Genomic DNA, 25271 nt, shown 5'->3' on the forward strand with positions numbered 1-25271 from the left:
AGGCTGTTCTTATGCTTGGAACAAGTTTTCTGATGATGGTGTGTACTCTGGGTGTGCTGGTGTGTGGGTTGGTCAGACACTGTTGAGGCTTTTTTTCTTTTTTAATCCTAAAGAAATTTAATTTTCTATTTGTCATTTTGCAAATACTGTGTCAGTATCATTATTCCTAAATAACGCAGAAATCTGATTAGTTTGTTCAAGGAGAATCATCACTGATTAACAGTTGAATCCTCAGATGTATTTGAGGAAATCTAACTTGCTGTCTGTATGTGATATTTAGCACTTTCATAGACAATCCCAACACTGAAGTGCATAAATTTCACTGAGTCTCCCTTCCCCCTAAGAGGTGGGAAAGTTAGATGAGAATGCTGGACCAGGCAAGCTGTGACTTGGCTGGTCTCTCATGAAGAGCCTTTGGTGGCACTGAGATCCTCAACGATGCGTCCAACCTAAACACTACCCATCCTTCCACCATACAACCAAAAAGGATTAATGATGTGTATTAATGCTGCTCTTGACACCAGTTTTAATGTCGCACCAAGCTGAGAGCATGGATCCCTTGTACTTGTGGTTTTGCTACCAGCAGCACAGAGGCATGGGTGATCCAGGCTTTCTTGGGAATTAAGTCTCTTAATTTTTCTAATGTGAATGGAAGTGAAATTAAACATTGTGGAGATGAGGAGTGAGGAAGGCAGGCAAAGAAACAGAAGGAAATCCAGGCTGCTTGTTTGTAGAGGGCATGAGCTGGGCTTCTGCTTGCCAAGTGCAGGAGCCTGCTTGAGTTGGCAGATGCTTTGGAAATGAAAATATTTTATCCTGAGTTATGTAATGCAGCAGCATGTCCAGACCTGAATTCCCTGCAATTTTCTGGCCTGTGAGGAATAATTCTCTGCTTGAAATACTAGCCTTAGCTTTGAATTTTGTGGTTCATATGGCATGTGTGATCAATGTAATATCTGTATACATAACTGCTGCTGTTTGAACTTGAGATGTTTAAGTAAATTTATTTTAGTTTATAGCTGCTGGATGATGAAGAACAGAAAATACTTGTTTATTAAGAACTATATCAATACATCAAAACCTGCCATGACCTACTGGTTAGTTTCAACAGGTGGAAGAGGCTGCAGATCCTTTTTGGTGTCTAATTGAAGCAGTAGGTTGTGAGGGGGATTTCAGTGGGATAGAGCTGAGATGCAAATTATTGACATTCCTGGCTTGATATAGTTTCAGTCTTTATTCCTAAATGTGGAGAAACCTTTGTTTTTTCTTCTGTTTTGTTTATTATCCAGCTCTTCACTGGGGAAAAAAGTAGTTGGATGCCTGAACCCAGAGCGTCATGGTGAATGAAGTTGCATCCAGCTGGCAGCCAGTCCCAACTGGTGTTCCGCAGACCTCAGTTTTGGGGCCAATCCTGTTTAATATCTTTGTCAATGATCAGGAGAGGGGAGCAAGGGCACCCTCAGTTTGCAAATGACACGAAGTTGGTTGAGTGTTGGTCTGCTGGAGGGTAGGAGGGCTCTGCAGAGGGATCTGGATGGACTGGATCAATGGGTGAGGCCAGTGGTGTGAGGTTTAACAAGGCAAAGTTCTGGGTCCTGCACTTGAGTCACAACAACCCCAGGCAGTGCTACAGGCTGGTGGAAGAGTGGCTGGAAAGCTGCCCAGGAAAAAGGACCTGAGGGTGTTGATTGACAGTGGCTGATCATGATCCAACAGTGTGCCCAGGTGGCCAAAAAGGCCAATGGCATCCTGGCTTGTATCAGTGATAGTGTGGCCAGCAGGACCAGGGCAGTCATTGTTCCTCTGTACTCGGCATTGATGAGGCCTCAAATCCTGTGTTCAGTTCTGGACCCCTCACTACAAGAGAGACGTTGAGGTGCTGGAGCAAGCCCAGAGAAGGGCAACAGAGCTGGTGAAGGGTCTGGAGCACAAATCTGATGAGGAGCAGCTGAGGGAGCTGGAGGGGGGTTAGCCTGGAGAAGACGAGGCTCAGGAGAGACTTTCTCACTCTTTACAACTACCTGGAAAGAGGCTGTAGTCAGGTGGGGGTCTATTTCCTCTCCCACATAGGAAGTAATAAGACAAGTGGAAACATGCCCCTGGGCAAGGTTTAGGCTGGATTTTAGGAGAAAATTCTGCACTACAAGGGTGGTCAAGCACTAGAACAGGCTGCCCAGGGAAGTGATTAAGTCACCATCCCTACACATTAAAAGATGTGTAGATGTGGTGCTTAGTGACATGGTTTAGTTGTGGACTTGGCAATGCTGGGTTTACAGTTGGACTCAATGCTCTGATTTGACCTGTTCTGTTTAGTTTGGTCCCCTAACTGTGGCTTGTAATCAGCATTTGCCTACAAAGTCTTCCAATAGTTTTTCAGGCTACAGGAAATGAGACTATTGGGGAGAGAGGGTGATGCCATGATATGCAATGCACTCCCAGTTCCAGTTGTAACCTGGCTCTGCAGAGATGTGAACTGTTCCTCCTCTAACTGCTGCACGTCTAACTCAGGAGTTCTTCCTGCACTCAGAAGAGGACTGAGATACCATGGAGGTTTAGAAACACCAGCTTATTTCTGTTTTGTTCTCCTAAAATGAAGGTGTCAAAACATTCTTTTAAACATTAAAGGTTTTTAACTTCAGATGAAGGCTGTCCACAGTGTATCCTGAGCATGCATTATCTTGTGATCTTTGGGGAGGTTAAAAGACAAGCAGAGGTTGGCATATCTTGCAGCTGACTGAGAAAAGTTTGTTCTTTTGAAGTATTCCACTCTAGCTCTGGCTTCATAAGCAAAAACAGTTGGGGTAAAATCATCATTATGCCTAGAGGTGGAAATCTTCCTTGAGCAAAGGAGTCAAGAGAGAAGTGCCAAGATTTCTTTATCAGCTGAAAACCTCACTAATACTTGGTGTTTGTTTGTGCAAACACTGGTACTGATGTAAAAGCTGATGGGGGACAGGCAGAGTAGTGATTTCATCCACATGAAGGAGAATTTGATCACTCCAAAGTCATTCACGCCTCCAGGTAGTATTTGAACCTTTGCATTGTATTTCTGCCACTTAGTTGGTAGCCAAAGAGGCTGAGCAAGACATGGTCAAAGCAGGTCAGGGGTGAAGAGAGACCCTCTGTAACCAGCCAAACCAATGGGTAAAAAAACACTGCAAAAAGAAAATCCTTAGTTCAGATGATAAACACTGCCAAGTAAATGAAAGTGGATCAGGCAGAATTAAGAGGTAAATGGAGCAAATGCGTAGAGGACATCACATAAGGGAATAAGCAGATATCTCATTCCCTGAAGCATATATTTGCAGTGGATAAACTCCTTGCATTGCAGTGTATGGTGAACATAAAAAGCAGGAGGGAGTGTGTCTTTCTCCTCCCTCAAATGTACTGCTGTCCCACATTTACATACAGTGAAGAGCCCACAGCAGGGTGAAACAGGACTAAGTCCTGCTAACCAGGCTATGGGAGAGTTTCTAGCAAGAAACACGGGGAGAAGTGGGAGGGACTGGTGCACATTTGCCTTTGCAGCAGTGCTTGCTGCATGGGGAAAGCAGCCCATGACTTCTGCATTCCTTTTTCAGGTGTCTCCATGGGAGCTGGAGCTTGCTTGGATGGGGAGAAGAAGAGGTGAAAGCCCCTGTCCTCTGTGCTTTTAGTTTGGGTGGATCTCACCAGTCTTTTCATTGAATTGGAATTAATAACTGAAAAATACCAAGAGCATTTATTGCACTGTCTTGCCCAAATGAAGAAACATTGAGATGCTGGAGCACATCCTGAGAAGGGCAGGGGAGCTGGTGAAGGATTTGGAGCACAAGTCCTGTGAGGACCAGCTGAGGGAGCTGGGGGTGTTTAGCCTGGAGAAAAGGAAACTCAGAGGGGACCTTCTTGCTCTCCATGGCTACCTGAAAGGAAGTAGTAGCAAAGTGGAGGTCAGTCTCTTTTCCCAAATAACAAGTGACAGAATGAGAGGAAGCATCCTTAAATTATGTCAGGGGAGATTTATAGTGGGCATTAGGAAAAATTTCTTGACTAAAAGGGTGATCAAGCACTGGAACAGGCTGCTCAGGGAAGTGGTAGAGTCACCATCCCCTGAAGTGTTAAGAACATGTAGATATGTCACTTAGGGAAATGGTTTAGTGGTGGACCTGGCAGTGGTGGACCATATCTTAGAGGTCTTGTCCAACCTTAATGATTCTGTGAAAGCCAGCTAAGTCTAAAACATGTCCTGCTGTCCTTCAGCTGCATTCCCAGTGATGGACCACTTCTCTGGGTGGTCTCCCTGCCTCGATTTACCCCTCCTGGCCTCTTGTTCTGCTCAGAGTGACTGTGTGTGGGGTCATGCAAGGAAGTGGAGCAGAGCAACAACACAAATTAAATAAAACCCTGCAAAACTGATTCCCCAGGAGTCAGTTGGGAACTGCCCATGGAGGCAGTTAGGTTGTGAGCTGCATAAACTGCCTCTGGGAAAAACAGCTACAACACCAAATTTTCTGCCCTGCTACCAGCCTCAGGCTCTACTCCTGCTTCATCTCATGATAGGGCATGTCTCTGTGCTGTAGCCAGCCCTGTTTATGACTTAAATTAATGTGGTGAGGGGTGGCTGAGGCATGGACTGGCATCCTATCCCCTGCCCTCACTACAGTGTCTTGTCTCTGCCAGAGGGTGGGAAAGGCAGCTGCATCCTAAACACTTTAAACCACCACAGGGATGTGAGGCAGAGCACTGTGCCTGTGAACACAAGAAGAGAGAAGATGGTGGGAGGGAAAAACCCACACCAAAAAAACCCAAGGAAAAAAACCCCAAAAACAAATAGCAAAGTTGTGCAAGTTGTGCTCCATGTATTATAATTTTTTTTAAGCATATAATTCAATGTGCGCTGTATTGCTGAGATGCACATTCCCGAGCGGGGCAGAGGTTGAGACACATCTTGTCTGGGGACAGGGAGGGTAGCATGAGCAGAGTCAGCAGCAAAGGTCACTTGGCTGAGAGGCTCGGGTGCAGGAGGAGAGGATTGCATAATGTAACTGGTGCAATGTTTGTGTCCAGCACTGACAGCGTGCTGGGGTAGCATGTGTGCACTTAGAGGGAGAAACACCAGTTTGGGTAATAGGGTGATGGTGGTCAACTTCACCTGCCCAAATCACTTCTCACTCTTCCTTGCTGCTTCCTTTGCTTTCTCCCTTCCCATGCCCCCATTTCTTGTATCTCTTCCGTTCTGACATTTAATCTCATCATTGCATGGTTTGTTTTATGGTCTTGGTTCACTTTTCAGTTCCCATTTGGGGTCATTATCACATATGATTAGTCCTAGAGCCTAATGAAGGGGATCAGACGTAACTCTAGGGTATTTCTGAGCCATTTAGCATTTCTGAGCTCAAAGATCTGCAGAGGAAGTTTATTTTTAAGCTTCCTAAGAAGATAAATTTTAATTTTGGATTGTTTAGGGTACAAGTAATCGAAGTGAAATCTTTCTGTGGGGAGCATACCCTCTGGGGTATGAAGAATCCCAGGAATAATTATGCAGTGCTGAGTGAGTATCGTTAGTCTTGAAATAGCTTTTAGTGGATGATCACATTTTTCTTCATGTTTGCTAGTGCGAAAGCTTGAAACCTTATATTAACATTTTAACCTTCATTGTAAGAGCACTGTCAACATGTTTTTAATACTGCTTTTTTTATCCAGTCCCACTCTGGGAAAGCCAATCATGGAGATATGAAGCAATTACACAAAATAAGAGCCCCAGAAAATAAAAAAGGGCACTTTTGAGGTTGTTCTTTAAGGTCCCACTCTTTCACTGTGCTAAGAGATACTAAGGAGCTGCAAGGTCTTGCATGTTAGAGCATCCTCAGGACGCCTCCAGCAGCTGTTGTTTGGTGGCACTTTGCTGGTCCAGGCGAAGTGACACGCCTGTGTAGTGACTCAGTGTGTTCCTGCTAACCATCTGCTGATGTGATGCAGCTCATTAGTCACTAATTGGCGCGGTTACCCTTTTTTTAGGCTGTTGGAATGGTCAAGGGCCACATAGATGTGAAAGCAGCTGAATCAGTCTTCCACCTCTTTTGCCCCCAGATCCATTGTCCGTCAGACTCTTGGTGGTGCTTGGAGAGCTGTTGCCATGCACCCTGCCAGGCAGATCCAGACTGGCTCAGTTCTATCTTGTATTCTCTGGCTGTTTGACTATAAGCCTGTCACAACTGTTTGGTGGGACCGGGGTATGTAGCTGGAGCCTTCTGGTGTGTGGCAATGAACCCTTCAGAGGAAGGACCTTTGGAGGCAGCGGGAGAGGGCACTCTGACTTTGGGCTGAGCATGAAAAGCTGGTTTCACCCAGGCTGCATTTGCTCCCTTCGTCAGCTCTGTAAAGATCCTCTAAGGAATCTGTGGCTTTACTGAGGATAGCACTTTCATAATACTTTTTTTTTCCCCTATTCCCCACCTGTCTGCCTTATCCTTCTCCTGTACTTACCATCTTTGGCTCTATCTCCTCATTCATTTCCTGATCTATAGGTGCTGATGCTTAGGTTTCGTTCTATCTGGTATCTGAACTGATGGCTTGTAAATCTATCTCTTCACTCAACTCTTTTATGCCATTACTCCAGACCAGTCTTGAGGACAGCTCTTTGCCACATACAATACCTGGATCCTCCTGAACATAATGGAGTTCAGACACTGCCCTTCTGCTCCCTTGTGGGTTTTTGTCTGCCTAAAGTCTCCAACTGAATCTCTTCTGGCTGTTGTTGCTTTTCTTGAAGGTTACAGACCCCTTTTCTGGTCACAGTGTTGGCAGCACCCTCAGGTGCACTGGAGATGGAGGTGTGCATGCTCATTCCTCATGACTTGCTCAGTTGCAGCAAACTACATTTGTCTGTTTGGTCCTTCCCACACTCTGAGTGGCCTAAGGAAGCCCTGTATAGAGGTCTTCCATGTAGGCAACCCTGCCCATCTCCTGTGATGTTGCCAAAATCATCCTGCTAAGATGATTTGACTTGTGGGGGGTGGGGGTGTGCTGGATAGGCCCGAAGCTCCTCTCTGTTCAATTCCCATTTGAGTAATCTATCCTCACAAAACTAAAGAAAATTATCATACTAGTAATATTGCTATTAGCATCTATTATTTTTTCTTTTTAGCTGAAAACATTAAAAGATATTTTTAAACTGTTACCCCAGTACCCACTACAGTTTTAGCATATGAGCTCTTTCTGTCTTTAAGGCAAACACTGCTGCATTTGTTTTAAAATTAAGTCCCCCATCTGTTCTGCCCCAGCCCTGTCCTGTGTGTACCCAGTGCCCTCTCAGAGGAGCTCATGTGAGGTTTTTGGGTATTGCCCTCACAGAAATAAATTACATGATCCCCTTGGACAATGTGACAAAGTCCACACTGTCCTTTGGAGCTGATGTAGTTAAAATCAAAAAAAAACCTTTGGGGACATCTAGGAATCAATGTCTCAGGTTTGTGAAGCACTGCTCGGAAAGCTGAAAACCAGCATCTCTAATTTGTGAGCAACCAGGTGAGAGCACATGAGAACTGAAATATGGCCAAAGTTTCACAGCAACTGATTTTTGACTACGTGGATGCCCTGGCTCAGAGTGGGAAGTGTTCTTCTCCCTTATCTCAGCAGCCACGTGTGTGCCAGGAGACCTTTGAATGTTTGGAGTAATAAAGTTCAGTGGGGATAAAAGGTCATGTCCCCTCTGATTTGATTCACGTAGTATTGTGCTTTCTCTCTCTTGCAGCTGCGTAAATGAGTATGGAAGATTATGATTTCCTCTTCAAAATTGTTTTAATTGGCAACGCTGGTGTGGGGAAGACCTGCCTAGTCCGTCGCTTCACTCAGGTAAAGTTGGCTACCTCTTGGATGTGAGACTTTGGGATGGGGGATAGGGACAGCACTGGTATGGAGCATGGAACCTGTGACTGTACACTGAGGGCTCTGCCAGCATTACAGCTCCAAAGTATTTTGTTTTTCACACTCTTGGTGCAGGTATCACCTATAGTGACACACTGGCACAAGCAGCACATCTTTATCTAATGCTGCACTTGGCCCTGTTCTGGATTTTGCGTTGGAGAAAGCTCATTCCTCTGTGAAGGTGGAAATTCCCCTCTGAAAGCCACTGGGATAACTCCTGTTTTGGTGGTGGTATGGGCTGGTTATAAGGATCAGCACATCTCCTGGTCTCTTTCCCATCTTTTGCTGCACAAAGTTCTCCCTGTTGTTTGTCGTTAGTAGATAAATAATCTGGGTCCTGATCTGTCAGTCCAGTGTCTTCTGGACCTTTTTTTGTGGCAGAATAACAGGGAAAGGACCATGCTTCTGTGATCTGGGGCAAGAAAAGGCTTTGCATGATGGACTTAAAACATTGTGGAGTTTTGGTTGTACTCTTGACTAGATATTGTCAGCAATTTTCTTCTTCACTGTTAATTTCAGTTTTAAAACCATGGCGATGTTAGAAAGTCTCCAAAAACATGTGACAGCCGGTGGTAATAAAGCTAGTCAACCCCAAAAGGTTAACAGCAGGAATGTCTGGCCACTTCTGCTAAAGCTGCTGTAGGGAAGGGATGTGCCACAAAATCAACATGACTTGGTAGACCAGAAATCAAAAAGCTATTGTTTTGTTTTTGTTTGTTGTTGCTCCTTTCTGATTGTGCTGCAATCAAATACCACAAGCATCAGTCTGTCCCTTGCCACTGTTGTGGCACCAGTGATGGCTGGCTCTGTGCTTCACTTTGGAAGTGCTGTGCAGAAATGTGACCCCATTGCTGAGAGCTGCCAGAAATGCCTATCCTTGCCATGGGGTGTGGTGGTGGGAAAAGGAAAGGCACAAGACTGCAGAAGCAAAAGGTATTGTCCAAGCCCACGCAGATGCTCACACCTCTTTCAATGCATTGGGAAGTACAATGGAAGGTCCTCACCCTTCCCCTGCCTCTTCCAACTGCACAGAAGTAGAAGGGCTTTCCCCCTCTCTTTTTTCCCCTATATGTATTTCCTTTTCTTTTCCTGTTTCCCTACCTCTGAATTCAATGACTTGCTACACAACTAGAGATGCATACACAGGGAGAAAACAGTAGGGTTGAATTATGGCAGCCTTCGTGCTGGGGAAATGTCACATTCTAAATGTGACAGAAATAAGTGTCCAGGGAAGGGGACAAGGGATGAATAGTTTTGAAGATGAAACAGAGAGGATTAGTACCCAGTGAGAGTTTTGTCTTGCTACAGATATATGCTCAATCAAACTCTTGTTTTCTTCCAGGGGCTTTTCCCACCAGGGCAAGGAGCCACGATTGGGGTTGACTTTATGATTAAAACTGTGGAGATAAACGGTGAAAAAGTAAAGGTAGGAGCCTTGATGATTTTATGTGTAAGTTCATGTCTCAGTACCATAGCTGAGGTTTCTTGCTGCAGCCCTCCCACTGCTGGGAGGCACTTGGCAAAGTGCAGGGCTGTCTGGCACGGCTTGGGCAATGCAGGGTCTAAAAATCTGTATGTTCCTCTCCACAATTACCATCAGAATTGCAACATATTACCCTACTGCAAGGGAGGAAATGGAACAGGGAGATTTCGCAAAACTCTGTTCTTGCTTAGGAGATGGTAAGATTCTGCCTGGCTGGGGTTGAGGAAGCACAGAGGAGTGTTTCAGTGCAGCCTCTGCTCACAGCATTTCTGGTAAGCAGAAATCTATTGTACTCCCTGGGGTGCGCTTGATGAAAGTCTTCTCCTGTGAGCTCCCAAGACAGCCATTGGGTAGAGCAGGCTTCTGGACTTGTTGGGTTCTGCACAACAAAGGCTCATCTTCCACTTCTGCCAAGTTACAGATTTGGGAGAAGCAGAGATGACCACAGTACTAGTGTTTGAGCCAACATTTAACTGCAAAGGGCACAGGTCTCCATATTATTAAGTCTTTCACCCTCTAAAATAGGGTGATTGCAACCAAACCACTGCTGGGAAACTGTCCTTGTTCTATGCTAACTCCCAAACTGAGCCTGAGCATCACTTGGCAGAGACCTATTTTGCCTGGGCCAAGGCAGACTGGGGACCAATCTCATGCTTTAATGGGATCCATGGTTGGGTTCCAGAGCCCAGAGATGTTGGCTGGCACCACTTTGTTCATTAGTAGAGGTTTCACTACAGCTACTCTGGTGTCTAAGAGATGAGAGAAGAGTATGGTTGTCTGAGCCTCTAATGTCAAGATGTCCAGGGTCCCTGAGCCGCTCCTGGATTTACTCTGCCAGCATGAAATTCAGGGGTGCATGAAATTCCAGTGGTGGAATGGAAGCAGTGGATTTGGGCAGACTTTCAGCCCCGGGCTTTTTTTAACCTGTATTTCACCACAGAGGTTTTTAAGAAGAACATTGTGCGGTGTGTTCCGAAGTTCAGGACAGATTTTTAAAAGCCGTGATCATGTCAGCAGCCTGCCACCCTGCTGCACGAGGAGCTGTGCAAACCAATGGCAAGTGATGGTGCTTGACCAGGAGACCTTCCTGCCTGAGCAGGTGAAGGACAAGAGGTATAAATACCTTCACCTGCTAAAGACTGAGTTAATATTCAGCACATGGCTGTGCAAGTGGGACAGAGCAGCAGGCAGAGAGGCAGAGCGGATTACATGTAGCCCCTGTGGTGTTAGTGCTCAGCCCAGTGGTTTCAGTGCTCATTAGCGGGCAGTAGCAATGTTGGCCAGGACACGGATGCTGTTTGTCCAAGCTCCTCAGACTGCAGAGATGCTTCTTTCAGCCAAAATCGGCTCCAGTGAAGCAGCACAGAGGATCTGAGCTGGTAAATGGCTTAATCACTGCACTGGAGGTGGAATTCATTTTTTTCCCCGTTATATATCTGGCTTAAAACAGAAGTCTCAAGATTGTCCTGGTCACTGGAGGGAGAAGAGCAATCCTGGGGAAGATTAATCACATCCACCTCAAACACCTCTCCTTTTCAAGCATCTGGTTCTCTGTCAAGTACTGATGGAGCCTTGAGAACATCACTTATATCTGAAGTCTGGCTTTTGTATAGATGAACTCACCCTAAGGATTTGTCTGTTTCACTTTTTGCTCCTGTGATACAATCCTGTTTTAAGACTAACTCAGGCTGACAGTGCAAACTCCTTAAGTGAATGTTGGGAGCAGTCATGCCAGCGTGGGCTATCTCAGGGCAAGGATGGTTACGGGGTGCTCTACAAGTTAAATGAGAAGTCCCTGCTGCTCTGCAAATGTGTGATGAATGCACAAGTGTCCCTCCAAGTAACTGCCTGAATCACCCTGAGGCAGGATTGTGTGTCACAGAGCCTTAGTAAGTGGTAGCTGACATACCACCTGTATTTCACATAGCAAATGAGTTCTTAAAGTCCCTCTCCTGACACCACCAATGCAGTAGGTTGGAGTTGCTGGAGCTCAGCCTCAGTGACTAAGCTTTGGAGGGCTAAGCTTTGGTACGATATTTGGATACTTGAATGAGCCTTCTGGAGTCTGAAAGGCAAAGAGAACTCTTTCAGGGGGTGATATTGTAGCCGAAACTTTTTGAGTAAGCAGTGCTTGTGAGAATAAACATTTAATGAGCAGGAAAAGCAGGAATGAGTCAGAGCAAAGAGCAATAAAAATGACATCTTGGTCAAACAAGACACTGCTCTGACTGTTAGATCATTTAGCAGTGCCTGAACCATGACTCTGCCTCTGTACTGGGCAGCCTTTCCTGCACATCTGCTGGGATCCAGAGCTGTTTACCAAAAAAGTTTTTAGTCTTGAAAATAGAATAGAGATTTCTGGGGAAAAGTACTTTTCAACTTTCAAAACTGTCATTAGAAAGTCAGTGAAGAGGGACTTGCTGGTATGAAAGCTGTATGCAAGCTCTTTCAGATATGAGCAGCTACTAGAGCTCACTGGCCAATAAGCTGAGAGAGCACTGTGCTGTGAGGGAGATTTTTATCTGGCTTTTTCTAATAAACCCCAAAATTATGTGCAACACTGGTACCAAGAGGGTCCACAAATTTGAACCAGCAGTTACTGTGGTGGTCAGAGCTAAGCATCATTAGTGCTACATGGACCTGTGTCTCATTATACTTGGTGGAAAGCTAAGTGTGTGTGCAAACATTGGGAGAGCGGGAAGCTCCAAGAAAATAAACGTCTAGATTTTCCACAGGCTGAATCAGACACAGTCCTTTGGTTATTTTGATAAAAAAAAATTATACAAGTAAAATGGTTGCTATGAAATATTTTATTTGGCAGAAATAACCAATGAGGGGAAGTGTGAGATGTGCATTTTATGTGCAGGAAGAGTTTTTCACTGGCTGTAAGATCACGGGCACCCAGCTCAGAGAGAGACTCGTAACTGCAGTCAGTGAGAAACCCTCTCCCCAGCACAATCCCCTTCTGTTTTCAATGTCTGTTAGATTAAAGCAGTGGAAGGACATATTCATAGCAAGTTTTTATGTTCTCAATAAATGCAGAACCTATATAAGCTGGAGTTAACCAGTAGACAGTCAGTAAATGTTTTTCCTGGGTAACAGCTGAGGAATAACAGAATTATCTGTATCTTTCCATATGCCAGAGTATGGAGGCTGGTTTGTTTTAACGAGGACTCATTCATTATCTGATTTTCACGTTCAAGTAATTTCATTTATGGTTTTGTGTATCACTTTACAGGTGCCAGGTTCAGCCACTTAAATACAACTATGCCAAGAGATTAAAGCACAAAGGTGCCCAGGGGCTGTGAGCCAGCCACAAATTACTTTCTCTGCAAAAAATGTATTTTTTTCAAAATCATACCCCATGTCTGAAAGCTGCTACTGGGAGCTCTCATTTCAAACTAACATATTTATGATGAGTGGCTGATGTAGCTTGACTTTGGAACTGGGCAAGAATAAGATTTTCTCTGTTACAGGCTGCTGAATATATGGAAAAACTCTGAAACACCTTTTTCTTCCCAAAGTACACAGGATTTTGGCTGGAAGTCATCCTTTCACATATTTGCTTCCAGAAAGAGGTGCTTTAAAAAAAGAAAAGCTGAAGAGAAATACTCTTTTATCTTGAAATGTGTTAATTTTGGATGTTTGTTCTTAGACTTCCTTTTTGAAGGATTGAGGTTTTGATGGCCCACCAAAAACTATCAGATGGTCAAAATATAAAACCAGTATAAGTTTAGTTTACATGGGGAAATGTATGTTGTCTTCCTGGATCCAGAGGGTTTGGAAAACACTCATGACTTCTTTGATGGTGGTGAGACATGGAACAGGCTATCCAGAGAAGTTGTGGGTGCCTGACTCCTGGAAGTGTTCAAGGACAGGTTGGATGGGGCTTTGAGCAACCTGGTCTAGTGGAAAGTGTCCCTGCCCATGGCAGGGGGGTTGGAACTAGGTAGTTTTTAAGGTGCTTTCGAACCCAAAGCATTCTGTGATTCTGTGATATAGTTAAGGCCATGTCAACCAACTCTACATGTTAGGAAGGCAAACTATGAGATGGCTGAAGTTGTAGAGAGGAAGTACATTAGAATCCCTAGATCAGCCTTCAGCTGAGCTCCTTGTTCGTTCCTTTGCTTTCCACTCATCAGTGCATCATCTCAGAGTAACTATAACTAGCTTTGGGAGCTAGAGGGGAGGCATTCTTATTTTTTCTTGGGAATGGGTACTGCTGTTGTTGAACTTCAGGGGCAGGAGAAGTGACTCTCCCTCCAGCACTTGCATTGTAACTCCAGGCCAGCAGCTCTGTCCACAGTAGAGGGAGATGCTGGTAGTCACATGAAAGTGCTGAGACTGCAGCTTCCAGGGGCCGTTGGCCGCAGTGCCAGCTGACTTTGTGCCTTGCATTTCAATCCACAAGTGCAACAATCGAAACAAATAGTGCTGGGGGAAGGGAAGCCAAAGGGAGAAGAGCTAAGTGCTTTCCTAGCATTGCTTTACCCTGGAAGGTGTTTTTTTCCTTAGGTCAAAACAGTGCTACCATCAAATAAAAAAGTTAAATAACTTTTTTTCCCTTTTACCACCCTTCCTTGTTACGTCAAAAGCTGCAGATCTGGGACACAGCAGGACAGGAGCGATTCCGATCCATCACACAGAGTTACTATCGCAGCGCTAACGCGTTGATCTTGACCTACGACATCACCTGTGAGGAATCCTTCCGGTGCCTCCCCGAGTGGCTGCGGGAAATTGAGCAGTATGCCAGCAATAAGGTCATAACTGTGCTAGTGGGTAAGTGACAATCGTCCCTCACGGGGTGCTGTGAGGAGGGGGTAAGCTGCGCGTATCGAGGGGCAGATGGAGGTGTTAGCAGGAGGAAAACATGACATCTGTGTGAACTGCTGGTGCAGGATGCTTGAACTGGTCCGGTGGATCTTGTTGCCAACCAGTTGTAACTGTAGGTGGGCACAGGGTCCAGCTGGTGCCTTAAACCCAGTGCTTGAACCATTCCTTCTGCAAATAACCCCAAGACAATGATAGTGGTGTTCAAGATGTTATGGCCACCTTTGAAGTGTGGTCCTGTTTCAGGCCTAAGGCTATTGCATGCAGAGGGGGATGCTTTCCACCACATGGTCCCATAAGGGACTAAAGTGTGGATGGGGCAGCTACCAACCGAGCTAAGAATAGAGCAGTTCTCCTTGTGACTTCAAGCTACAAATATGTGAGGATCTGCGCAAGCTGGTGATGACTGCAGGTTGCTGTACCCCATAGGAGTGGGACAACCAGTCTTGTCTTAAATGGTCATGATCTGGGAACTGCATCAGGATGGGATGGTTGCGTGAGTCGTAGCATTCATAGGTGGGGCAGAGCTGGAAAACTGGATAATTTTGCATGGATTTTAGGGAAACTAAAAATAAATAACTGAATGTTATATTAATCTGTAGAGCTTCAACTCAAGACAAAACAGACCTTAGGCCATCTGTCTGCTATAAGCAAGGGGAAGGTTATTTTGCCTACCCATGCTTTTCCATACTCTGCTTTCAAGCATTTGATAGTCTGGATTTGGCTTTTAAGGGTCCAAGAATATATAAAGAACAATGGAAAAATAAGTTGGGGAAAGCCAAAAAGTTTCATGCTGCAGTGTTGATATCACCTTTAATAGTTTGTTGTCTAAACGAAAAAGTCTAGGTAATTGTAAAGACTGTTTAATGTGTATTTGAAAAAAAACAATTCTTTTGAGTTTTACATGCCCCAGTGGTATTTCAAGTGAGCTGTGGGGTTCATAGAGCTTCCATACAAGAAACTCCTTGAGTATGGCCTGGGTACAAATGGGCAGAAATAATTATTACATGACTAACAAATGTACACATTAATTTTTAGTGAACATTAAGTTAATTGCCAGCATCTACAGTGCAACATATAAAACATATTTTAGTCATAATTCACACGTTGAAGATGGTGACAACCATAAATCACTTGTGTTGGATGTTAATCTGTTTAGAAAGGTAACTTCATTGAATGTAGTGGGTCCAAGAAACTGCTTTCTTGGGAAAGAAGGCGATCTCAAATGAGAGGAGGGCAATGAGACAAGGCTTGCTAGTGGAAACACCATCTTTTCCTCCCACTAGTTCTCACAAAATTGCCAGTAGGAGTGAGGCCAGGAGCTGTTTCCTCCTGAACCTACTGAGTCTGTGGACACAGCTGCCTGTTATTGCAGGTCCTGGTCTGTTATCTTCGTTGTAAGATTAATTTATGGCAGAAACATCATGTTTGAAGTGAAGTGACCAGTAATAGTGTATAATCATATCAGATACTTGCTTGAGGCTGTAATCAACTCTCTGCTCAACTGATCTCTCTGAAGCAGAGGGTTGGTTTCTCGCCTCGCCTCACTCTGTGAGTGCCCCCCAGTCCTGTCCCTCTTCCAGCCTCCACAGCCAAATCCTATATGGGAATATTGAAATAGGAAAGCTGTCTTCCATGCCAGGCTTTTTTTAAAAGCTTGTAACGTGATAAATATCACATTTAGTGTCTCATATGCTATAATTGACATTTTAAGTGCTCCTCAGAGCAAGGATAGAAGAATTTTCAATAGATATTAAAATGGAAATACTTTAATGTTAGTTGATAGCAGCAAACAGATGCACTGGTGCTAAATTAGAGCTAACTGACTTGAATGTTCACAAGGCATATTTTATTAAATGCCCTGATATTAAATGAACTTGAGTGTATTGGGGAATCTGTTATTTGGAGGGGAGAGCAAGCACTAAGAGTTACATATCAAAACCACTTTACATACAACTACAAACTCTTGTTTATTCCTTTTAAACCTCAGTTTGTCTTGGTTTTGAAGTCAAACTAATTCCTTTTCTAAAATATTTTATCAATACAGGTAATAAGATTGATTTAGCTGATAAGAGGGAAGTCTCCCAGCAAAGAGCTGCAGAGTTTTCCGAAGCACAGGACATGTACTATCTGGAAACGTCAGCAAAAGAATCAGATAATGTGGAAAAACTCTTCCTGGACTTGGCCTGCCGGTTGATCAGCGAGGCACGACAGAACACCCTTGTGAACAATGTCTCATCCCCCCTACCGGGAGAGGGGAAAAGTATCAGCTACTTGACTTGCTGTAATTTTAATTAAAGAGCTGACATGTGGGCCATGGGCCAAGAGGATTTTTTTTTTTTTTTTGGTGGGATTTATCTGCTTGAAAGAATTCTTGCCAATCTGACCCATGTGACTTACTCTGAGTCAGGTTGCAGTCCTGGAAACATGGCAGGCTGATGGCTCCAACTACATGGCAAGGTAGCAGGGTTTAAATTTCATTTTTCTCAAAGTCTGTGGAGCAGGTCAGGAAAGGAGGAGTTGCACAAGTCCTTCATGTAATGCAGAACATGAGCTGTTTTGTTTCCTTCTGTGGGAGAGTAGACCAGCCTCTCTTGAAGATATTGAAGAGATCAAAATCTGTCTTACAGAACAATGTGTTTGATCGTTTTTAAAGTTAAAAAAAAAATAAGAAAAACCCCAACAATGAATGCTGACTTTGGACTACACTGGCAATCTTCCAGGCTGTCAGTGAGTGAGCTCTTAGGACATGTACATAACGTCTGCCCATCTGTCTTCATGGAGGACTCTGGTGTTTGAGATAGTGTTATGTGTCTTATCTACGGGCACTTTCATGAACGTGGGGAAAAAAAAAAGTTACGTATATCAACGTTTTCAAGACTGAAGAAGACATGGATACAGCTCAGTTGCTCCCTTTGGTGCTAGCAGTTCAGCAGATATTCCATAGACCAAACATAGTCTTACTACATTACTGTTCTTTGAATGTGTAACTTAGACTGGTTAAGAAAAAAACACTAATAAGCACTGTTCATAAAAATAAAAAAATCTCATTACCTCTTTTTCTAGGCCTGAACATAGTGGGAAAGGACTGTGCTTTTCTTTGATATCCAGTGTAGGATGACAAGAGTTTCCAGAAATAAAAATAAATAAATAAACAAACCATTAGTCATATCCTACTGTAAAAAATTAACCTTAGGAAAGATTGTTGGTGAACTTGGAAAAAGTGCACCAGACATGACCAAAGTCTTGTGCACACTTGGATCGTGTATAAGGGTTCAAAGAAAGCACAGTTTGAAGTGATGGTCTGCAATATGTCCAGCTTAAAAATAAAGCTTGTAGATACAGTTGTTGTTGAAAGGCAAGAGTACAATTTTGTAGAGGTTTTTTTTGTTTGTTTATTTTTAATGCTAAGTGGAAATAGCAATGGGTTGCAAGTGGTATCATTCCATGTCTAACTCATCCAGCTCTCACCTTGTGGAACTGCTCTCAAAGATGCTCTTGAAGGTATCTTCTTGGCATCCAGTCTCTCTACTGGAATAGCTTTCAGGTTCAGGGATGTAGAGTCATTTTATTTCCTTGATGCTTTGTGCTCTTAATCCCAAACTCCAGTGTACATGTAACTGTTTAGGCAATTTCTTCTTACAAAATACCTGAAGTCAAAGCACTACGGAGTTTGTGGTGTTATTCCACCCCTACTGCCATACAATGCATCACAAATTTACGAGTTGCATTAAAGTGCAAAATCAAAAGATGGTGAATGTGCACATAATTATATTTAGAAGTTTGACTTCAGTTTAGCTAATTGGGGTAAATCTCTTCTGGCAATTACATGGCTGTCATATGCTGCAGTTTAGAGTTACTGAATTTAATATTATTTGGCTTTTACTTAAGATTATAACAGGGCTTCTGTATTGACATAAAAAGCTGCCAGTAAGTACTTCTTGAAAAAAACAACAACAAAAGGCATTTTAAAATGTGCTTTTTTTGTTTCCTGGAAAGGCTTCTTTGGGCTTTATCATGTTGTGCCTTTGATACATAATGGGGAGCTGACTCTGTGTTGGGGGGGAATTAATGTGTCATATGGCCATTTTTAATATTTTCTTGCTATTTTTAGGCCACTTTTATGACTAGTGGTAAAAAGGAAGATGTAGAAGTTGTGATATGAAGCTTGTTTGTCATTTAGGTAACACTTAGCCAAGAGCTTCTGTAAGTGTGAGGAGATGGGGAACACATCATCTGCTGCTCTGGCCTGGTCCTTTTCAGTCTCTGCTCATGTTGTAATCTGGAACGTTTAGAAATGTGTGGGATTTGGTGGCTTCCACTGTGTTGGACCCTGTGGTACAGCCTGTGCTGAAAGATAATGTCTTCTTGAGCATTCCCCAAATTGCCAAATGCAACCTCGTTTGAGCTTGTGAAGAGCACCCAACTCAGAGACAGCTGCTTCTGCACAGCTGTTAGGTAGTTCCTTATAGCAAGGCTGAAGGTTCTATGTCAGGTAACACTCAAGTTAAAAATCAATACTATGTGCATTTAATTTGTAGTTGTTCTTGCTCCCCTGATGCTGGACCTATCAGCATGTAATTGATAACAAATGGGACAGGGCTCTTTGATCAAGTTAATAAAGGAGGAAGGAGACTGCCCACTAAAACACCCATGGATTTCTCAGCCTGGTTTCCAAAAGGATCAAAGCTGGGCAGGTACTCTTCATCCCTACTGAGTACCATTATAAATTCATTTTAAAGTGCTCCTTGCATCACTTCTGGAGGTGGAATTCTAATGCATTAACGTGACTGAACAAGCTGAACTGTTCAAATAGCAGAAACTGCTAACTTTATTTTCTTGGATATTTATTTTGAGGTTTCTAGAAGCCTAAATCTCTTTTTCTAGTGCTTTCCTAATCTGTAGGTGACTATTTGGAGGCTAGCCTACTACTAACCTCAAAGCATTGTTTCTTTTTCTTGCTAGCAAATCTTCATGTAAGGACTCGATCTTCAAACAGTGATGTTTTTTGGGGCGGGGTGGAGTGCTGCAGTTGGCCTAATGTTCTCCAGTCAAATTTGAACTAATTCCTTTCAATGTTTATTCTGTCTGTACTTAAAAACTTGAAAGGAAACAGTGGTGGTATGTGCAACATTTTACAAGGTCATAAGCCAAAACTGTAGTTTGAGACTCACCTCTTTTTCTGACTTTTGCAAACACGCCTCTTGTTGAAGAAGTGGTATTTTATTGTAGTAACTCCTTTGCTGGAGTTACTTTTGTACACCTTTGAGTATCTCTGGAGTGCATACAACCCGCCTTTCCTTGTAGCACTGAGGGCTTGTCTTCTCTTCTACAGTCTGATCCACTGCTGAAGGCTTCCCAACTGGAAGAGGAGCTTTATTGGCTGCTAATGACAACTTACTGTTGTGGCATAGTGATTAAACTCTTGAAAAATAAAAGAACATAAAATAAATACAAATCCCAATTATGTGATAATCAGCTCAACAACTAAACAACTTGCTGGATTTTTGAGAGAACTGTCAGTAAAAGCCTTGTGATGCTTGCTGGATCAAGCATCCAAAAGTCATGCAGAATTGATATAATGGGTCCAAATTTGTCTGGGCATGTTCTCTACTATCAAGAGAGCCAAGCATTACTTTTATTGTCATTGCTGGATTTTAATGTATTTTCAGAGCAATATATTCACAGCCATGAAGTAATCGTATTTCTGGGTGAATGTTAATTTTTATAGTAGTCTTATGACAAGACCCTTTCTTGACATTTTTTAGCACAATGATTATCTCCAAGCAGAAGCTAATATTGGATGGTCAACAGGTATTTGCTTAGTCTAGCAAGCCTGTTTGCAGAGATTAGTAGAAACATCTCTGAAAACTGGATGGTCTAAACTCTGATTTCCAGTGCAGCCACTGATTCAGTCAAGCTAATCTCAAGTAAACCAGCGAACATCTGTGCTTCAGATCACTAAGTGTGAAGTGCTTGCTGGTATTTTGCATTGGATATTTACAGCTAAAGTTTGCTAAGACAAGCCATGACTCCCTTCTATTCCTATTTGTGTTTCCTATAAAAGTGCTAGGGGAAAAAAAAAAGCCCTTCAGGTCAAAGAGATAAGATGGAAAAAGTGAAATTATGAACTGTGTAAAGAAGGGGAACGCTGGGTGCCTCCTCCTACCTCAAACCCTGAAGTCTTGATTTGACCTAGAGATAAGCTGTTTGAGCGTGCAGTTCAGATATGTGTTTGTGCCGAATGCTAGATGGCTTTGTGATCGTTATTTAATGAAAACCACACGTGACAAATTGTCGGGCGAGATACTTTGTTCTTTGCTGTGGAACACATGAAACAGCCCTTAAAATCTGTCAGCCTGCTGGTGCTGTTTGTCTTTTTTTGAAATGGCTGAATTGGTAACAGTTGGCTCCTTCTAGTCTAGGTTCAGCAGTTAATGGCTATTGAATTCCTTCAGCATCAGTAATAACAGCAGCAGACTGAGGCTGACACAGGAGACAGTGATTTGAAAAGAAAGAAAGTCGAAATTAGTGATGCAGAAGCACAGTAGGTGCACACATGTGGGACAACAGGCTTTCCTGAGCTTTTGCTGACAAGGGATGCAATTAGTTATAGTCAAACCCACTGGGTTTTGCCTTGTTCATTATCCCTAAGGACTGCTGTTTGTCCAGCTGCTTTTCCACTTGTCTTCTCTTTTCAGTATGAAGAACTGTCTATAAATCAGGCTGAAATGTCGAGCTGGCATGATTCCTGCAGTCAGCAACTGAATTCAATTGGAAAATAGGTGAAATTCTCCAGGTGTTAAAATAGGCTGAGCAAACATGCAGGATAGGCTGCCCTTTGGGGACCTGTGGTGCTATTGGGGTTGGATATGGCTGGAAACACTGTTACAGAAACCCTCTCCTGCCTGTGGGGCAGAACAAGTGCTACAGCCCATTGTGCAAGGGGAAGATGACTCTGCGGAGCAACAAATGCAAAGAGATGATTCTGCTTGCTCAGGATTTTCTCCATCCCCTCCACTTTTAAAACTGCATCTGTGGATTAGGTTTTGATTGGACTTTCATTAGGGATGCTCTGAAATTGAGTATAGTCTGAAATTCTGCATTCTTTTACTTTTAATGTTAAAGCACCCAATATCCTTATGTGGGTGGCTCCTACCAACAAAGTCCTTTTTGAGTTAATTCAGTTAGAAAAAGGTGTTTCTAGAGGAAGCTTTGTGAATTCCCAGTGAGCAAGTATGGAAACTCTCTGTCCTTAAATGTCTCTGTACGTAAGGGCTCACCAGAAAACCCTGAGGAGACAAAGGAAATACTCTAATCAATTCTGGTAGTGAAACCCGCATGAAACATGTTATATCAAAATGTTTTCCTCTGTTTATAAACTTTATTTTTTATCTGAACAAATTTGGATTTTGAAATCACCCTTTTTCCTTGCATCAAGTCTGTTCTCTTTTTGCTGTGGCTAATAATTGTTGTAGTTACTGTTCACAAGCAGCAAAGGATCACTATGATGAGTGGTGGGGAAACACTGGCTTGATTTCTTACAAGAAAGTAGTGCATCCTAAGCAAAGCAGCCTAAACTATAGCTGGTCATGTCTTTGAAATGCAATCATCCACTTGAGTTGTAGTTAAATGTACCATAAATGTTACTGATCTCACATCTGCCTCAGTTTAGGATTTATCTTGGCTAGGAAAGACAACAGGGTAATCATGCTGACCGTGATGCAAGGCTCCCAAAGCTCGCTGCCTTGCTCTGACTTACCTCGCTAATCACCACCTCTCTCTACTGACCCAAAGTCGCCTTTGCTGTACTGTACTGTACCCAGCTGGGGTAGATCACTGGCTGTCATCACTCATGGATGCCATTACACCCTTTCCCCTCATGTGAACGAGCTGTAACTTAAACCAGAAGTAAAAACTATGCTGTGTGAGTTGAGGATCTTTGTTTCTTTCCAAGTGGGAGACACACACCCAGAAAGAAAGCCTAATCTCTAAAGCTTGCTCCTCCAAATAGGGTCAAAAGGTAACTGGGGAAAGATAACCCAGATACAGCAGAAATGAGATGGCAATGAGTAATTTAGGCTGTAAAGGTTGTCAGTGAAACATTAGACTGGTTTTAAGAGCATAGTCAGGGTTAACAGCTCAGTTTCTCTGTCTGGATAAACAGGAGCTGGCTTTACAATACTCAGAGATTGTTCACATTAATAACTTGCAATTAGCACTTTGTGGATGTGACCACATTTGTTGAACCAGTTATCCTTCTCCAGTAACCTCGGAAGGTAATTTTAGCTCTGGTTAGTGCTATAATTAAACTCAAGAAGCAGATGCCACCTTTACATTTGCACCTTTGCTTTTTCCTCTACTGCTTATCTTGGGATAACATGCCAAGGACATGCACTTGTGAGTACATTGTGGTGGTGTCCCTGCTGAGCACCTTCTGAAGTCCAGTTCCCTGGTCCACAGGGAAAAAATGACATGGCCAAAACCTGTGTCGGTCATGGTTTTAGCTGTGCGTGGTTCCCTGGAGCCTAGGAGATGTTAAAAGTACTCTTATGCTTTCACAGGCAGCAATCAAGGGCTCTGGTGTGTCTGGTGTCACAAGAATGCAAATCTTGGCACTTTTCAAAGCTTTATTCCTCTTGCACCTCTCATCAGTGACTGTTCTTTCACAATACTGCTCATGCCTCAAGCACTGTGAAGGGATATCTCAGACTGGGTTGCATGGCGTCCTGGTTGCATGAACCACTGGCTCTCACTCCTTCTTTGGTTAGAGGGAAGAGCATCAGTGGCTCATCTTCTGTGCCACCTCAAGCTCCTTGCTATGGACATAAAGTTAATAATTCAGTAAGCCCATTCCAGCTAGGGCACCCCATAAGGAATGTGTCCTTTCTTATGGGACCAATACAAGAGATTCAGATGTTAAGAATGAGGGGCAGGGATTGGTACAAGGGAGCAAGTGGATGCTGCTCTCCAGCCAGTGAGACTTAGAGCTATGTGGAGGAGAGTCATTCTGAGCTGTCATGGGAGCAGTGGTGTGAAAATCTCCGAGGGGCTGGGTTGCATCACTGGCATGAGCTTTAGTAAATGTAGTGGCCACAGTGTCCCCCAGCAGCCAAGTCTTTACAGAGGGGCAGGCGGAGGAGAGGGAATACTGTTTTTACATTTTAATGGAGTGAGAATAAAATACTTGGTCTGTGCTAGGGACAGCTGCCATGATTTCAGGCATTGCAATTGCCTCAACTCCTGCAGACTGTTTGGAAGAAAGGGTTACCACTCACCCCCACATACAGCCAGCACTGAAGGGGAAAAACTAACTTCTGAAGCCAACATTTTAGTGGAGAAAAGGCCATGTAATGAGAGTATGGAGCAAGCCCAGTGCTTGTTGCTATGCTGATTTGGAGTGACAAGTATATCTCTGGATATTAGGGAAGTAGTTTAAAATATGCCATGGTTTTTAGCATAATAAGATGCACTGCAGATATGCCACATCCATTTTATTCTCCACAGCTGTTTACAAAAGGAAAAAAAAAACAAACAAAACCCATGAGATTGGAGCAGCTGCAGTCACTCAGCTGTCAATATGGGACATGGCTCTTTCTGCTTTTTTATTTCCACTTCACTCTGTTCTGCTGCACATATTTGGCCGTTCTGTGAATTTGCAGATCATGAGTTTTTTTCCAAACTGCCTTTGATCTATACAAGAAGACTCACCCAGCTCTCATTTGAATTCATTAATACTTTGAGTAGGCATTTTAATTTTATGTTTACTGGCTTGTTTCCCTTTGTAATGTTATCTAACTGACAAGTTTGTCATCCTCTGCATTACCTTTAGGTTTTTGAATCTAAAACATTTCCTCTTTCCTGAAAGCTATGATAATTTTTAGAGATGCTACAAAGGCATCTTCATTTCCTCAGGAGAAAATCTGAATTACCCTCAGCTTTGATTACTATCAAATCAACATTGAAGCACGTAATTTTTTTTACAGCATGAACAAAGTATGTTTTATACCATCAACTGTAGTTTGAATTGTACTTTAAAAATCTGCTTAAGAACTAACAACAGCATTTTGTTTGCGATTCCCATGCCAGGGAAGTCACAGCATTAAAGGAATTTCTGGGTTGGAGTTTTTCCCACAAAGCTCTGCTGTCTTTTCCCCAACAATTGTGAATTTAGCACAATATACAGAAGTTCAGCAAGAACCCTGATTCTTAAACATGTAGCCAGAAGGATGACGAGGGAATGTGTTTCTTGTTGATCAAGCACAACCATTTCAGTGGAAAAAATGCACTACAGCTGGTCAGACCATTGATCTCGCTGTTGGGGTAGTGCTGTCTTTGGGGAGGGTATAGGTGTTAGCAAATCACCAAACTGTGAATCATTGACTGTCAGAAGCATTTGGCTTGTCTCTTTAAGTTCTTGTGGTCAAGTGTGGTACAGTGGGCTTGAGAAAGGAATGTATTTTGGATGACCAGGATGATGAATGTATGATGCTTCATGTTTATTTGTAATGTCCTTTTTTATACTTAGAAATTGCTTACATGTGTATCTGTATGTAAATAAATGTTTAATCCTTTCCACTTGGTGTTTGAAGTGTTTGATTTTTGTGGTTTTTGATTTAAAGTGCAAAGCAAAGTTGCCTTAAATACAAGGTATTCACTTGACATGATGTAGCATCAGACCAACAAATGAATGGCTGCTGAAGGTTTTGTGCTTGGGCTGAGCACGCCAAGGCTCTTGCAGCATTGACACCTCACAAGAAGAGCAGATGTAGAGCTGCTGCCCATGGGAGTGATGTCCCTTTTCACTAGAAGAGAAAAAAATAATTATTTAAAGCAGGAGAGATCATAGCCAAAGAAATGCCGGTATCAGTCACTAGAGGGTGGTCTTCGACAGAGGCACCATTCCATTCACTGTCGTTGCAAACCTGTAGCAGGCTAAACTCTTGTCCTAAGCACGGTGTTAGGTTTGTGTTGGATAAAGATGATGGTTGGATACTTCAGTTATCTTTGATTCTTTGTCCCAGTGACTTTTTTCTCCTCAGTCTTCAACTTG

General features: G+C 43.1%; 1 protein-coding gene across 9 annotated transcripts in view; it reads left to right on the plus strand.

Annotated features, from left to right (window-relative positions):
* The window catches only part of RAB30 (RAB30, member RAS oncogene family), a 49450-nt gene extending 24648 nt beyond the window's left edge, over positions 1 to 24802 (plus strand). For 4 of the 9 annotated variants that reach the window (XM_064644991.1, XM_064644988.1, XM_064644990.1 and 1 more), the window contains 4 exons: positions 7733 to 7833; positions 9248 to 9331; positions 13984 to 14167; positions 16266 to 24802. In XM_064644991.1, the coding sequence (XP_064501061.1) occupies positions 7741 to 7833; positions 9248 to 9331; positions 13984 to 14167; positions 16266 to 16516 (612 nt within the window). In that variant the 5' untranslated portion in view covers positions 7733 to 7740 and the 3' untranslated portion in view covers positions 16517 to 24802. Of the gene's footprint in view, positions 1 to 3581; positions 3631 to 3910; positions 3930 to 7732; positions 7834 to 9247; positions 9332 to 13983; positions 14168 to 16265 lie in introns of those variants that run through there. The other 5 variants (XR_010428205.1, XR_010428209.1, XM_064644992.1 and 2 more) reach the window with 4 other exon arrangements.
* The last annotated feature ends 469 nt before the right edge of the window (positions 24803 to 25271 follow it).

Source organism: Pseudopipra pipra, chromosome 2, assembly GCF_036250125.1.
Source record: "Pseudopipra pipra isolate bDixPip1 chromosome 2, bDixPip1.hap1, whole genome shotgun sequence".
Lineage (NCBI taxonomy): Eukaryota > Metazoa > Chordata > Aves > Passeriformes > Pipridae > Pseudopipra > Pseudopipra pipra.